Source organism: Helianthus annuus, chromosome 9 (assembly GCF_002127325.2).
Source record: "Helianthus annuus cultivar XRQ/B chromosome 9, HanXRQr2.0-SUNRISE, whole genome shotgun sequence".
Classification (NCBI taxonomy): domain Eukaryota; kingdom Viridiplantae; phylum Streptophyta; class Magnoliopsida; order Asterales; family Asteraceae; genus Helianthus; species Helianthus annuus.
Window position 1 is genome coordinate 178,454,740 of NC_035441.2, and position 15,461 is coordinate 178,470,200.

The 15,461-nt window shown below is 34.0% G+C and overlaps 1 protein-coding gene across 2 annotated transcripts; it reads right to left on the minus strand.

The window, feature by feature from the left end:
* Positions 1 to 3,082: 3,082 nt before the first annotated feature.
* On the minus strand, positions 3,083 to 5,360 carry LOC110879802 (E3 ubiquitin-protein ligase BOI). 2 transcript variants are annotated; one of them, XM_022128331.2, is made up of 4 exons: positions 5,017 to 5,360; positions 4,559 to 4,671; positions 3,987 to 4,357; positions 3,083 to 3,814 (listed from the first exon to the last, which is right to left on the minus strand). In XM_022128331.2, the coding sequence occupies exons 2-4, from the start codon at positions 4,665 to 4,667 to the stop codon at positions 3,284 to 3,286; spliced, it is 1,011 nt and encodes a 336-aa protein (XP_021984023.1). In that variant the 5' UTR covers positions 4,668 to 4,671; positions 5,017 to 5,360; the 3' UTR covers positions 3,083 to 3,283. The 2 variants fall into 2 exon arrangements, with proteins under 2 accessions (XP_021984023.1, XP_035833816.1); XM_035977923.1 differs by having other exon boundaries at positions 4,559 to 4,770; positions 5,017 to 5,265.
* Positions 5,361 to 15,461: the final 10,101 nt, after the last annotated feature.

Consider the following 15,461-nt stretch of genomic DNA (forward strand, 5'->3'; position numbering starts at 1 on the left):
GGAACCTAGATTTGTTTAGGTAGTTAAGATTCTCTTATTATGATAACTTAAAAGGTATTTAGTTTAAACATGCAAAGCTTTAATATGTTAAAAGATAAAGCATCTATAGTTTATCCATGAAAAGTAAAACTAAGAATCTTCTTCATACATGTCTGAAATCCTTTCCAAATTAAAATATGTCTGAAATCTTTTTCAAATTAAAATAAATCAAACAAAAAAGGCTTTGAAATCTTAAATCAAATAAAAAAGGCAGTAAACAATGGGTTGTTTATAGATAATTTTAAGCATATTTCAAATGTACCATTGTGATATGCCTAATTAGTAATTACATCTACGTCTCGTTATATATATATTTTTTTAAACCGAGTTGTGAGTAGTAATGTACAAGTAGGCAAAATACAAACGTACACGTAATCAAATTTACCTCACGGTTTTGCTTTTCTTTTTGTATAAAATGACATCGTTTACCATTTTCGTTACTCTAATAGTATAATGTAATGTTTTATAAGATTCTGAATATGTACTTATTTTTATCTATGTTTCAATAATGTAATTTTAAATAATTTTAAGAGTTTAAGTAATTAAAAGACATGGTACAATCCTTTAAAACATATTGTTGACTTTTAAACCAACTTCTTTCATAATTTTTAAACGGCCATCATTTTTCATACATTAATATATTTTTTTAAATTACACCATAATGATTCTTTTTAATTTAAGTGTGGTATTGCTATAAACTTTTATTGATTAAAAAAAAAAACTAGCATGTTACATGATTATCAATGTATGTGTTCCTGTCGCATCGCGCAAACACCCCTCTACTACTTGTGTGTGTTTTAATGCACAACTATGAACAAAGATATTCTTTTCAAAGAGATGATAGTGATCATGATGTAGCAGACAATCTCAATAAGATTACAGTTGATAAAGATGTCTCTAAACTGAAAAAGCCTTTTCTATTTTTTTAATAAAAAAAAGGTAAGCTTCATAACTCCAATCTAAGGAATTGTTAATACAGATGAAGTCATGACTCATGTAACTTCGAGATGTAGAATTTTTTTTTTTTACTTTTTCAAATGGAATACAGTATTTTTTTTGAGTAAATTACAAGTTTTGTTCTTTATGTTTGTCCCAAATTTAAGGCGTTGTCCTTTACCTTTAAAATTGATGAGTTTTGTCCTTAATGTTTCAAAATATATCTACTTTGTTAATAGGTTTTCTCACTTTATTTTGTTATGAGCATGTAATATTTATCATTTATGTATCCATATGAGACTAAGAAAAACAGAAATATATCTACTAACTTGTTTGGTACGTATAGCTTTAGAGTTGAACCACTCTAACATGTTAAAAATCCTTGGTTGAACCGAAAACTTAACTTCTAGTTGAAGTATTTCATCATGCAGGTGTTGTGCATCATTAAACCTGTCAGATTTTCATTCTTTACATGATATCTTTTACCAAAATACTTTAAAAAAGGTTCAATTACAAGCAATCACTTTAAACTGTACTGTCAAACTTTAGTTATTTTTTTCTGTCAGCACTCGCATACATTACTCGAAGAAGACAGTATGTTTACGTTGGAGTTGATTCTAAAACATGACAACAAGTTTAAGTTGTTTTTTCAAGCTGGTCCAGAATCCTCCTCATCGCAGAGACCAAACGTTTCACGCAGTGGCGAAGCTTGACAATTCGTTGGAACTCGCGTCGTGGCCCAGAGTTTACCTGGGAGCGGGAAGACCAGATGAAGCGCAAGTATCCCCAGTTGTTCCCAAATGAAACTCCCAGCACTGAAGCTATAACCGAATATCGGGACGAAATTCCAAACTAACGGGGGGATGATGTGACACCCCGTTGAAACGTTCTCACTAGCTTGACAGTGGCTGCCTTAACTTTCGGGACGAAAGTTCTCAAAACTTGGGGATAATGTGACACTCTAGATTTTCCCGAGCAACTTTCTTGTTTCAGTATTTCGTGTACATATTATTGAATGAAAGTTTGTGATTTATCTTGATGTGCTATGTGTTGATAATGTGTACGTACATTGTATAGTTATATATATATATGTATGCAGTGAGCCGAGACCATGAACCCGACTCGAGACCACTCGATCTCGAGTAAATAGTAAACGGTTGGGCCATGCACCCCTAAAGCCCACTCGGAACCCATTTACGGTGCACCACTCGATACGGATTATAAAACCCCTCCCCACATCAGCCGACTTACCCCTTTGGATAGCAACCATTCTCCCAAAAATCCCCAAACTTTCTCTCATTCCCTCACATCCTCACTCGGGGGGGGGGGGTACCCAAAATTTTTTATACGAAAACTACATATATAACAATACTGAGCGAAAAGTTTGGGGGGTCGGTATGAATTTAAAAACTCTTAATCTATAAATACATTTATTATTATTTTTTATATCTTACAAAGTTGATAATCCTTTATGGTAGGATAACTGTCCCCACATCTTGTTGAGCAGTTCACCACCTTCATTTTTATTTTAGGGGTATTCTTAAAATAGAATTTGCTTAAAACTTGAGCTAAAACTGTATTCACATTTGGTAGGGTCTTCTGTCAAACTGATAAAGCAAGTCTGTTACATTTGCCTTAAAACATAGCTTAGTTTGAGAAAAATCTTGTGAGGAAAACAATCATTTCACTTATATATTAAGGAGTGAATTTCAAGGATTGTCCTTTATCTTTATACCTATTTTCAGGCGTTGTCCTTTATGTTCAAAATTGACGAGTTTTGTCCTTTATGTTTTCATATTATACACGTTTTGTCCTTTAGGCTTAACACAATTAGTTTTTTTTTTCAGTTAAATTTGGTCATGTGCAAAGCATTTTTGTCAATTCAAAGGTTGCAGAAGCTTTGAGCTGTAAATCTGCCGTTAAACTTACCTTTGAATTGACAAAAGTGCTCTCATGTACAAAGCATATGACCAAATTTAACTGAAAAAACTAACTGGGTTAGGCCTAAAGGACAAAACGTGTATGATATGAAAACATAAAGGACAAAACTCGTCAATTTTGAACATAAAGGACAGCGCCTGAAAATAGGTATAAAGATAAAGGACAATACTTGAAATTCACTCTATATTAAGTTTTGAAATGTTGACGGCTAGATGTATCGACAACTAGAGATGCCCATTATGAAGAGGTTACATACATAAACAATCCCAAAAGCATATAATACTTCATTTCGAATCACCAAGATTCCATTTTTATGCATAATCACTCGAAAGCACTCGGACAAAACACGTCATTTAGACGACTCGTTTCAAGACATGAAAACATGTACACTTTCGGTTCTCAATGTCTGACAAACAGGACAATTTTCCACCAACGCTTCGCAATCTTTACACAGACACAAGTGCCTACAAGGCAGTAACAACACACAAACTTCTTTAACGTTGCAGGCTTTGCAGTTTAACGGCTTTAAAGAACATGTTTGATTTGGTATTGGGTTCCCCAAAGCATCGTTTACATTTGTATAAGAAGCGGCATCATCTACCTCACTATCTCCATACCCTTCTTTTGCCTGTGTGGGCATTTGTGCGATAGCTTGTTGAAGATTGTTCTTGAGAGTGTTCGCTACTGACTCGTTGTATTTTGCTTTGTAATGCCAAGATTGAGCTTCCATCGCAACTTGCTTTATTTTCAGCCCTAATTCCATGTTTCTTCGGTTCATGTTGACTATTTCAACATCTTTTTCATTTAACTTCTTTGTTACTTCTTTCTCCAATGTGTTTAGTAACAAAGCCGTGTGTTTCTGATTCAATTCTCTTATACCCGTCACGAAATTTTCTTCCTGAAAACAACACAATTCCAAAGTTGATTAGAACAGATTACGGAATAAGGTTTCAACCACATAACCGCGTCAATGGGTCGATAAAGGACGTTTTAAGTTGACCCGTTTGACTTAACTACAACCCAAATTGATCCTCATAAGTAAACGGGTTGAAACCGCAAAAGGGATATACCTGAACTTTAATATAATGATCAAAGAGTTCTTTTTGGCGATCCATTTCAAGTTTGATACCATTGGTGAGTGGACACGTGGCAGGGTGGAGAGCTTTCAAGTTTTCATTAACAGTCGTCACAGAAGAATTGCGTTCATCCTCTTCATACGACAGTTTCAGACCTGTAGATACATGATTTGGATTCATGTTGTTGTTTCTAGCAAGGCCTACATCATCTTGACAAAAGTTGTTGTTTAAAGATATACGAAGCTTTTGCTGTGTGGACACCGGTCCTGGGTCACGAGCCCTCTTGACCGGCCGACCAGAAGCCATTCCATGGCCCTGATCATTTCCCACAAAGTTTATGTTGTCGATTGCACAACCCCCTGGAACTGCACCATACAACGTCAACTTAAGTTACTTCAAATAAGCAATCAAAGATAACGCAATAACAATATAACATTATCCAACGCCAATTGTCACACGCGTATAGATAAGTGATTATGATCATTAATTTCTGATTATTTAGGCTGCATTATCAATTTCAACTGCAAAAATCTTACATATACAGAAAGTGAGAATCTGGAACTCACATTTACCAAATAGTTGAAGCTGGGGCAATGCACTCATGTCGTATTGCGACCGATGTTCCTCGGGGAAGCCCGGATATCCCGAATGACCATTTGTAAGACCGCCAAACATGTTACTGTTTCCAAATTCCACCATAAATCAGTAAACAAAATCCCATAAAATCTTTCTAGTTTCCACAACAGAATTCAACAATTCACAAAGAAAAACCCATCATCTGATTCACAAACATCAAAACACTCAGCAACCGAATAATAATAATAATCAATCTTAATAACAACCCAACAAGATTTCATAACAAACCCTTGGATCTACATCCAAACAACATAAAAACACAAATTCCCCTAAATTCTACCAAACCCTTGAACACCCACGAAACAAAACACAAATCAAGATTGATACGATCGGAAATAAAGAAGTTGAAAGGGAATGATGAGAGGGGAAATAAATAAATAAATAATACCTATGGATTGAAAGGGGGTAGAAAGAAGAAGAAGGAGTGGGTGAAGAATGATGAGGATGATTCCGTTTGTTGTTGTTGTTGTTGATGTAAAAAAGAGAGAACTTGTTGAAGAATTCTTCGTTCCATTGTTGTGGCAGCTTTGTTTTCGTTTTCCCACCAGTAAATTTTTGTTTTTTTCTTCCATACGGTTAGCGACGTGCGGACTCTTATTTTGACTATTCTTAATTCATCTTCATCACTCTTTTTCTTGTTTTTGGGCTTATTTATTGTCGCACATCCCCAACTAACTCTCCTCCTTTTTTAGAACTTTTTTTTTCCTTTTAATTCGGCTTGTTTTTGTTTGTTTTTATCCCCTTTCATCAATTTATCACCCTCCTCCTCTATGCTTTTGGACCCCATTAGGTTTTGAGTAATGGTTGTTGTCGGATGTGAGACTAAGATTATCAATACCTGTTTTATAACTGACTCGTTATCATCTCTAACATTGTGTTCCTGAGTTTAACTAACGAAATAAAAGAAAGGAATGGTAATTAAGGAAGAGAAAATTAATAATTTCTGAAGGTGCGAACGAGAGGTTCAGCCGTATTTTCAAGAGGTGCAAACCGGATTTTTGCTTATGAAAGGCACTAGAAAATTTTCTTTTAAGGGGGTCATCCGCTCACCCAAGCCATAACTTGAGCCCGTCCCTGGATTTTATATGTTATCGTATTGAAAGGAAGAGAATATAAAGTTATAATATTACAATTATACTCTTATTAAAATAAAACAATGAAAGAGGCAATTTAGGAAATGTGAAAGAGTTTTAAGAGTTAAAGTTTTATAAAGTCATTTCTCTCCCAATCCATCCTTGTTTCCTTTTAATTTCTTTCGCTTCTCTGTTAAATGAAACTCGGAACAACAACATAATCCCAAGTGTAGTAATAGTAATAATTGGATCTAATAGCAGTAAAGAAAAGAGTTAGTTATTGGTTTTAATGATATATCAATGATTTTCCTTAACAAAACAATTCATTATAAATATGTATTAAATTGTAGTAAAAAAACAGGATTCTTTCATTTTGTATATTAAACAGTGCAAGTTATTTATAGTGAAAAACAGGAATCTTTCATTTCTTATATTAAACAGTGCAAGTTATTATTATTTTTTGGAATGGAAACGGAAACGCTATATTATCAAACCAAGACGCAACAAGAAGCTGTGAAATACACAAACATAAAAAGAGAAATGGGAAAAAAAGCAAGTTATTTATAAGTGGAAAGATTAGTGTCTGACGGGTTCTTTACAGGAAATCATCTCTTTATCAAAATGATCATTAAACTAATTTTTATATCTACTAAACCTTCACATTGTTTTTTATAAAACAATGACAAAATGATCATTAAACTATTTTTTATCTACTAAACCTTCACATTGTTTTTTTTTTATAAAACAGTGACATGTAATACCAAAATAAGAACTTTGCCAAAGAGGGAGAAATGGTACAATTTCTGGCTAAAGTGGAACTGAATAGGTGCAATGTCTTCTTAAGTGGGCTGAATACTTGTAATCTTCTCATGTAGTGGAGCCATGAGACGTGGTTTTCGTACAAATTATTGTCGTTTTTTTTTTAAAAAAATTAATTATCACATGATGTGAAATTTGTGTCATTTTATACATGTGTCCTTTACGCTCTGTTCCCGAGTTAACTTAATGAGGGATAAGAAAAGAAAGCAAAAGTGAGAAAGGAAAGGACGAGAAAGGAAAGAAAAAGATGTCTTTCCCATCGTTTCCTCCCAAATCGGAAGGAAAGAAAAATTAAAGAATTTAGCATGTTTTCCTGTCACTTCCTTTCTTTTCCTTCCTTAAATGAAACTCGGAAACACGACATGTTTTATTTTCCTTTCTTTTCCTTCCTTAAATGAAACTCTGGAACACAAAATATTTTTACTTTCTCTTTGTTTCTTTTCCTTTCCTTCTGTTAGTAACCTCTGGAACAGAGTGTTAGGGTTGAAAACCTTTTAGACCTGACGCATTTTGTTAAATTCTATTTTCAAGATTTTCCTTTTTTTCTGGCCAAAAAGGAGGCCTAGCATATTGTTAAAAATAATATCTTAATATTTCAGTTTTATATTTTATATCTTACATTTGTTACTTTATTGTTCTTAAGTGTTTTGTTTGTCACATGTTAACTGGGCTTATTGGACTGCTTATTGCTGGACTTATTGGATTCGTTGCTGGGCTTATTGGACTGCTTGTTGCTGGACTTATTGGATTCATTGCTGGGATTATTGGATAACTGGGCTGGACAACTGGGTCTGCTATAAAAGAGTTGTATCGCCTAACTTGGTAGTTTAGTCAAGATATTTTGTTTCCAGTATTTTCTCTCGTTTCTCTCTCTAAACATCACTTAGGGTTTATGTCCGTTTAATCACTGATTTGTTTTGTATCAGTGATCTTGCTGTGGGATCTTGTGAGAATCGATGATTATCGTGTTGATAAACATCTGTAGTTAAGGGTTGAGAGTTAATATTGGTTGTATCTTTGTTCTGGTCTTTGTTTTCAGTTGTAATCATCAAGTCTGTTGGTTAATGAAGTTTTATGTTCGAGTTCTTGTTGATTACAGTTTGATACCATTGTTCTTGACACATATTATTAGAGATTACTATTTATTTTGAAATAGCAAACTCATATATCCTATAAATTTATTCCTAAATCCAAATCATTATTCACCATGGAACTAAAACCCTTTATCACTTAGGGAGAACACCATTATGTACATTTTTGTACCGCTAAATAACAAACCCTTTGGTTAGATATTACTACTTAAACTAGAAAATTTCACTTTTGAGCAAAAAAGTGAGTGGGGCCTCTTCTCTCAAAGGGGCTTTAACCTTTAGGTCCTCATCTAAGTCTAGCAAAGCGATCGAGAAGGATCAACTAATAGATCAAGTTTGGATCAGGTTGAAATGTGTCGTTTTTAAAAGGAATAATATTTCATTTTTAAGTTGCTAGTGGCGGAAGTGGAAACATGTGTTGATTAATATCACATCATAAGTTTAAAAATAGTTTATGAGCATGCCTTCACCCAGAGGGTTTAAACAGAATGGTTCACACGACTCACCTTTGTTTCATGCCACCACCTAGCATAGGCAGTGGGGCGCAACGGCAGTGGAGGTGGTAGTCATGTAAGTACTTGTAACCAAAACAGAAAGACAATATTCAATATTTAAAAAAACATAACGTAATCATTTGTTTCTTCTCTAATCAAATCTATAATTACACCTTCTTAATTAATGTTATACATTCGTTTCCACATGTTTTTTTGTATAAATATTTGATGTGTGCTAAATAGTTAAATACATTTTCCGAATTCATGTCTCCAAAATAAATGACTCATGGAAAGGACATCTAAAAGAAATAAGAATATGATATTCGCTGTTTACAAGAAAGATACGATGAAAATAAAGATGTTGAAAAGCAAAGTTTGCCGGGCTTTAATTCAATAGATGGCCCTTGACCACCATCCAATATATGTATAGTGGGTCCAAACCCATCATCTGTGGGTGTCACACACGTTATTCACCACTCGGACCCTCCGTAATCTCCCATTTACGCCTCCACATGTTTCTTAAACTTGGACCTCATGTTTTCCATATTTTATTGTAAATGCGATTTTTAACCATTTACCCGTGTTTATAAGATTCGGTTTTAGCCATAGTCTTATTATGATTTTCTTAATATATTTCATAACTGGACATTGAACCCATTTCATATGATGAAGACGATTTATAATTTTCTTAATATAAACGATATGTTTAGTTATTTCGTCAGTGTCACACACGTAATAAAACTAGTTTAGTATGAGTTATATACGTAATCGTTTAGCAAATATGAAACAATTAATCAAAATATGATTCAAAGATAAGTTGCAATAGTATTATTATATGTAAAAAAAATATTTTGAAGACAAATGAATTTAAAAAGAGAAAAAGTTAATTAGGTGAATGCTTATACATACGTTATCTTTTTTCTTCTTTCTTTTCTTTTCTAAAATCCATGCAACCATTTTTTGTGTAAAGCTATAACACTATACATTGTGGATAACGTTCCCAACCACTTGAGCTAGATGGCACCCCGCCCCCAACACCACCCCACCTCAGTCAAATGAGGCGCTATCCATGGCTTCAGCCAAAACAATGACGGGCATTAGAGGAAGAGTAGGAGGGGCCCACTGGCATTATCCACTTAGATTTGTTCTTTTGTCTTTTTATAATATAGTTAAAAGAGCTTTAAAAAGGATGTTATCCCACACCGTGCAAGTAATTAATGATAAAACCCCTTGCTTATATGGCGTTCAATCAGATTTGTTCTTTTGTTTTTTCTAATATAGTTTTTTTTAACGGTAAAGAATCTCACGTGTAAACCCACGCTGCTCAGGGCTATGTCCAAGGTCGACTCCTCGACCGCCATGAGACCCCCCCTGATGCGCAGGAATCAGATGGAATCCGTAAACCCTCCCCCCTCCAGATCAGGTTCGAACCTGGGATTAAAGCCCTGATTAATCCTTCACCAGATGTCCCTTAAAAATGGCCAAAGCGAGAATCGAACATACGTCTCCACTAAAACAAATTAAAACAAAACACTTTTATAGTTTAAAAAAAAAAAACTAAAACAATGGCAATATTGTAAATTTTAACTGAGAGAAAGTTGTATTTATTGACTGGGGTAAAATCCTAATTTGCCAAAAGCTAAAGTAATGGCAGTACCGTAAATTTTAACCAGGGGTAAAGTTGTAAATTTTCATAGGGGCAACCAATTAAAACAAAACACTTTTATAGTTTAAAAAAAAAACTAGAACAATGGCAATATTGTAATTTTTAACTGAGGGAAAGTTGTATTTATTGACTGGGGTAAAATCCTAATTTGCCAAAAGCTAAAGTAATGGCAGTACCGTAAATTTGAACCAGGGGCAAAGTTGTAAATTTTCACAGGGGCAAATTCGTAATTTTGAACTTGGGGTAACAGCGTAATATAAATTTGAACTAAGGGCACAATCGTAATTTTAAGCTGAAGGCAAAAGCACAATTTTATTTTGAACCGAGGGCAAAATCGTAATTTTGAGTTGAGGGCAAAAACATAATTTTATTTTGAACTGTGGAAAAAACGTAATTTTGAATTGAGAGCGAAATGACAATTTTTTAAACGGGGAAAATGACATTTTTGAACAGAGGGCAAAATCGTAATTTTTAGCTGGGGGCAAAAATAGAATTTTATTTTGAACTGGGGGCGAAAAGGTAATTCTTAGTTGAGGGCAAAACGACAATTTTATTTTGAATGGGGGAAAAATCGTAATTTTGAGCTGAGGACAAAACCGTAATTTTATTTTGAGCTGGGGGCAAAACCGTACTTTTAAAGAGGGGCAAAAACGTAATTTTAGAATGGATATAAAATAATAAACTGGTTGGCCCAATGGGGAGTGCAAGACAAAGTCGTAATTTTGAATTGAGGGCAAGATCGTAATTTTGAGATGGGGACAAAAAGCGTAATTTTATTTTGAGCTGGGGGCAAAAACATAATTTTAAAATAGATATAAAATAATAAACGTGTTGGTCCAATGGGGGAGTGCCAGGCAGCTGCCTGACACTATTCCCTCAACTCCTTTTTGTATATGTAGGATAACTAGTTGATGCCCCGCCCGCGTTGCGGGGCGATGGCCGAATAATTCTCAATCAAAAACTATAATTTTGCAAGGAAAAAAACTAAAATAATGATAAGACCGCAATTTTGGGCAAAACTATAATTTTTCAGGACCAATGAGCGAGTGTTAGGCAGCTCATTGAGACGAAAAAAATTAAATCGATTCAACCAATTAAAACAAAAAACTGTTATAGTTTTGCTAGAAAAACTAAAACGACGGGGAAAACGTAACTTTGAACTAAGGGTGAAATCGTAATTTTATTTCAGGGATAAAATCGTAAATTAAATGGACAAATGGGGGAGTGTCAAGCAGCTGCCGGCATGACTATAATTTTACACTGGGGGCAAAATTGTAATTTAACCAGGAAAACAAACAAAAACGATGTAGAAAATGTAAATTTAAGTTGAGGACAAAATCGTAACTTGCCTGTGTGAGGAAAAAACCTAACGGAAAAACTGTAAATTTAAACGGGGCAAAATTGAAATTTTTAGCTGGGAGCAAAAGCGTAAATTTATTTTTAAGTGGGGGTAAAAACATAATTTTGAACAGATGGCAAAATCGTTATTTTAAGGAAAAAAAACATAATGGTAAAACTATAAATTTAAACGGGTCAAAATCGTAATTTTGAACCGAGTGCAAAATTGAAATTTTTAGCTGAAAGCAAAAGCGAAAATTTATTTTTAAGTGAGGGTAAAAACATATTTTTTAACCGATGGTAAAATCGTATTTTTAAAACGGGATAAAATCATAAATTTTTTGGGCCAATAGGGAGTGCCATGCATGACTATAAATATAAACGAGGCAAAATTGTAATTTGAAAAAAAAGGGTGTACCTATTCACACACCCATTTGCCTATTGGCATATCAAAAAGGTGTTTTTTTTGTCCTGTATGCACACCCTGCAGTGTCGAGCTGTGGCTAAAGCGTGGCGTTTTTGTCTAGTTGACAGGACCAAAACACGGCCAAAGCTCGGGGTTTTGGTCCGGTCAACAGACCCGTCAGTCTTTGTCTGGTTAACCGGACCAAAACGACGTGCTTTAGTTACAGCTCGATACTGTAGGGTGTGCATATAGGACAAAAAACACCTTTTTGGGTGTGGCTATATACACACTTGGTGTGTAGATAGTTTGGGCCAAAAAAAATTGTGGGTGGCATGTAGCCGCCCAACTCAACCAATCCGATCATAGTCCTATTGCCCGCGCATGCTTTTTGTTATTGTAGATAAACTAGAGTTATGCGCCGCCCGCGTTGCGGGGCGCTAAACCAAATATTTCTTAGTTTAATAACATGTACGCATTTATTTCAGTTAGTTATACATGCTACTTATAACATGATATAAAAAAAGATGAATCGAGTTAACCAAATAAAGAAAAACACTATCATAGTTATGATAAAAAAAAATAAGTGATGGAACACGTGTAATTTAGAGTTGGGAGCAAAACAATAATTTGTCAGGACCAATTAGCGAGTGATAGTTTGGTTGAGTAAACCAAGTAAAATAAAACACTACCATAGTTTTGCCCAAAAAAACTATGGCAACATTGCAATTTTTAGATTGGGTAAAATCGTAATTTAAAAATGGAGGTAAAATAATATTTTGAACCGAGGGCAAAACCCTTTATTTATTTTTGAATTGGAGGCAAAATCGTAATATTTTTACTGAGGGTAAAATCGATATTTTTTAGCAGGGGCAAAAAAAATATTTGATTTTGAACTGTGAGCAAAATTGTAATTTTAAACTGGGAACAAAATTGTAATTTGGCATGATTGTAGTTATGGGCAAAAGTACAATTTTTTTTAACCAAGGCAAAATCGTAAATTTAAGCTGGGGGCAAAGCATAAATTTAATTTCTAATCGGGGGCAACATTGTAATTTTAAATAGGGGATAAAATCGTTATTTGGTAGGACCTATAAATAACTATTTTATAAAAAAAAAACAAAAAAAAAACAAAGCTGGTTGGCCGCCACTTTTGACCAACCACCAATGACTACTATTCCCGCCAACATTCACATCTTATGTTTCATGTTTGTATGTATTGGAAATGGAAATGGAAATGAAAATGAAAATGTCATGGCAATGTAGCAAACTGTACACCACCGCATTATAGTTGCTTATTGGGCTGAAATTGCCTAGCCCAAAAGTAAAGAAATAGGCTGATTTTTATTGGAAAAAAACTAAAACTGAGGTGGTAAAATGGGTTAGTAGTTTGGTCGGGGTTGGGTCAAATTCTCTTTGCTCCTATAGAAAGGATCAAGTGTGTGAAGTATAATTTCCAGGATCACCTCTAATTTATATAAGTAGAGAGCAAATAAATTAACTAACATATAAATATTTTCACTTTGGTTTGGATTTTAGATTTTTTTATTGAAAATCTAACCGGAACAAACTCTCACATACACACACTAGAGGATGCCCGCACTATGCCGCAAGAAATACAGACACCGGTAAGCACGTAATTAGGGCTGCAAACGAAGCAAACGTTCGACGAACAGTTCGTGAACCGTTTGGCGGGAAGTTCGTTTGTTTATTAAACAAACGAACACGAACAAGAAATTTCGTTCGTTTAGTTAAATGAACAAACATGAGCAGAGGTCGTGTTCATTCGTTTATGTTCGTGAACGTTCGGTAACGTATTCATTTGTATTCGATAGTTCATTAGTGTTTTTAGTTTTTATATCTATTTAAATACTTCAAAATTCTAACAAATTAAATATCTAATAAGTGTCTGTGTATTATATATTTTGTTCATTGTTTGTGTTCGTATATTTCCATTTGTGTTCATGAACATTAGTTTGTGCTCATTTGTGTTCGCCAACGTTCGTTTTTGTTCGTTGTCTAAAATTAACAAACAAACATAAACGAACATGAACAAGTTCATTTTCCTTAACAAACGAACACGAACATAAAATCTCGTTCGCTAAGTATTCGTGAACGGTTCGCGAACACATATATTTCTTAACAAACGAACACGAACAAAGTCTTGTTCGTGTTTGTTCGGTTCGTTTGCAGCCCTACACGTAATATGTTAATTTTAATTTAGAAAAAAAATTATAAAAGTACTATACTGAATTTAGAGAGAATAAAATGTCCCTTTTTATGGTGTATTTTTTTTTCTAAATGTTAGCGTATTATGGTCATTTAAAAATTGTGGGAGGAAGTTGGTTTATAAGTCAATAATATGTTTTACATATGTGCAGAGAACCAACATTCTTTGTCCCTTTTGCCTTTGACACATTTGGCTCCCTAGCGCTAGAAGCTATCCACTTCTTGACCAGGGCCCAACGGGTCATCCACGGCAATTGTTCAGCCCCAGGGGGGCAAGGTTTTGTCTTTGGTAGATTAGGGTTTGCAATTCAGAAAGGAGCGGCGGCGCAGCTTGTTGTCCGTCTACCTTTGCTATAACTTAGCAAGTTTGAGACCAATATTGTTAATGAAATATTGTTAACTTTAAAAAAAATAAACTTTTAAAATTATGTAAGATTATCTTTGTGTCCTCCTTATTTGTTTTTTATTATAATTTTGTATATATAACATTCTTATGAAAAAAACAATTTGGTTCATTTACATTACATGATATTGATGGCCAATTGTTAATACTTTCACTGGTCAGATTTGTTAAATAATAGCTTATACATGTGTATGAACGTAGTACATGCATAGTTTTCTGAGCAATAATATAGATAAACAAATAAACTTTCAGTTAGGGTATGCTATTACGAACACTTAAAACTTTTGTGATCAGATTGACTTATGTGGCGTATGCAAAGTGTGAAGCATCAGGACAAAATTCTTCGAATTAAAAGCTTCTTAGCATGTAATGTATATAACTCATAAATCTTGCAGAAAAACCTGTATTATTAAAGAAGGTAAGAAATGTTTTGCATTGGTAAAGAATCGTTGTATTGACTAATTAGGTTGGTTTGATTTGCGATTAATGTAGTTTTGCTTCTTAATCAATGGCGTTAATCTTCTAATTCGTGTTACTATATTTCAAGTATTTCACGTCAAGTTTGGTACACGCACAAAACATACAAACTGATTGCCGAATTGTTTGTCCTTGTTACAATATATACTTGATCGGGCTATTCAGCTTTAACCCATATGTAGTGTTTCATTCATTTGCTCCACTTTTAGGAATTTAGTTCGCTGTTATATGTGACAAAAGTTGGTGTTATAAAATGTTTACTCAATATGGTAAGTAACTTTGTCCTCAATGTGTCGGACTTCTTTAAGATTACTCTAGTATTAATCATCTGATTTATGAAACAATTGTCATTTGCATAGCTATCTGCTCATTCATTACGGCTATTTACCATGAAATTCAAAGGTATGCCACCCCTCTTTGTATGATTCTCTATATATATTTGAATATGGGAAATTGTGATTGCAAACTATGTAGAGCATAAGTTAGAACAAGACTATGAAATTTAACTTTTGAGTAAATTGTCATTTTAGTCCCTGAGGTTTAGTCTAAATTATCATTTTAGTCCAAATAGTTTTTTTCTCCTCTGGGTCTCTGACTTTTCCATTTTCTTGCCATTTTGATCACATTACCTAACTCAGTCTAAAAATCTAGTTATAACCAGGGGTATTTTTGGCATAACTGTTGTGTAGTGATAACGAGGGGTAGTTTACAACATAATTTATAAACCTCATAATAATTTAATGCCAAAAATACATGGTAAGAAATAGGAAAAGTCAGGGACCCAGAGGAGAAAAAAAAACTATTTTGACTAAAATGACAATTTGGACAAAAACTCAGGAA

Excerpts from the sequence above, each read along its gene's own strand:
- LOC110879802 (XM_035977923.1), bottom strand. The coding sequence starts at position 4,691 with ATGGTGGAATTTGGAAACAGTAACATGTTTGGCGGTCTTACAAATGGT. Across the intron at positions 4,358-4,558 it reads GCTTCAACTATTTGGTAAAT|TTCCAGGGGGTTGTGCAATC; the intron begins GTGAGTTCCAGA and ends TGTATGGTGCAG. Across the intron at positions 3,815-3,986 it reads ATCATTATATTAAAGTTCAG|GAAGAAAATTTCGTGACGGG; the intron begins GTATATCCCTTT and ends TGTTGTTTTCAG.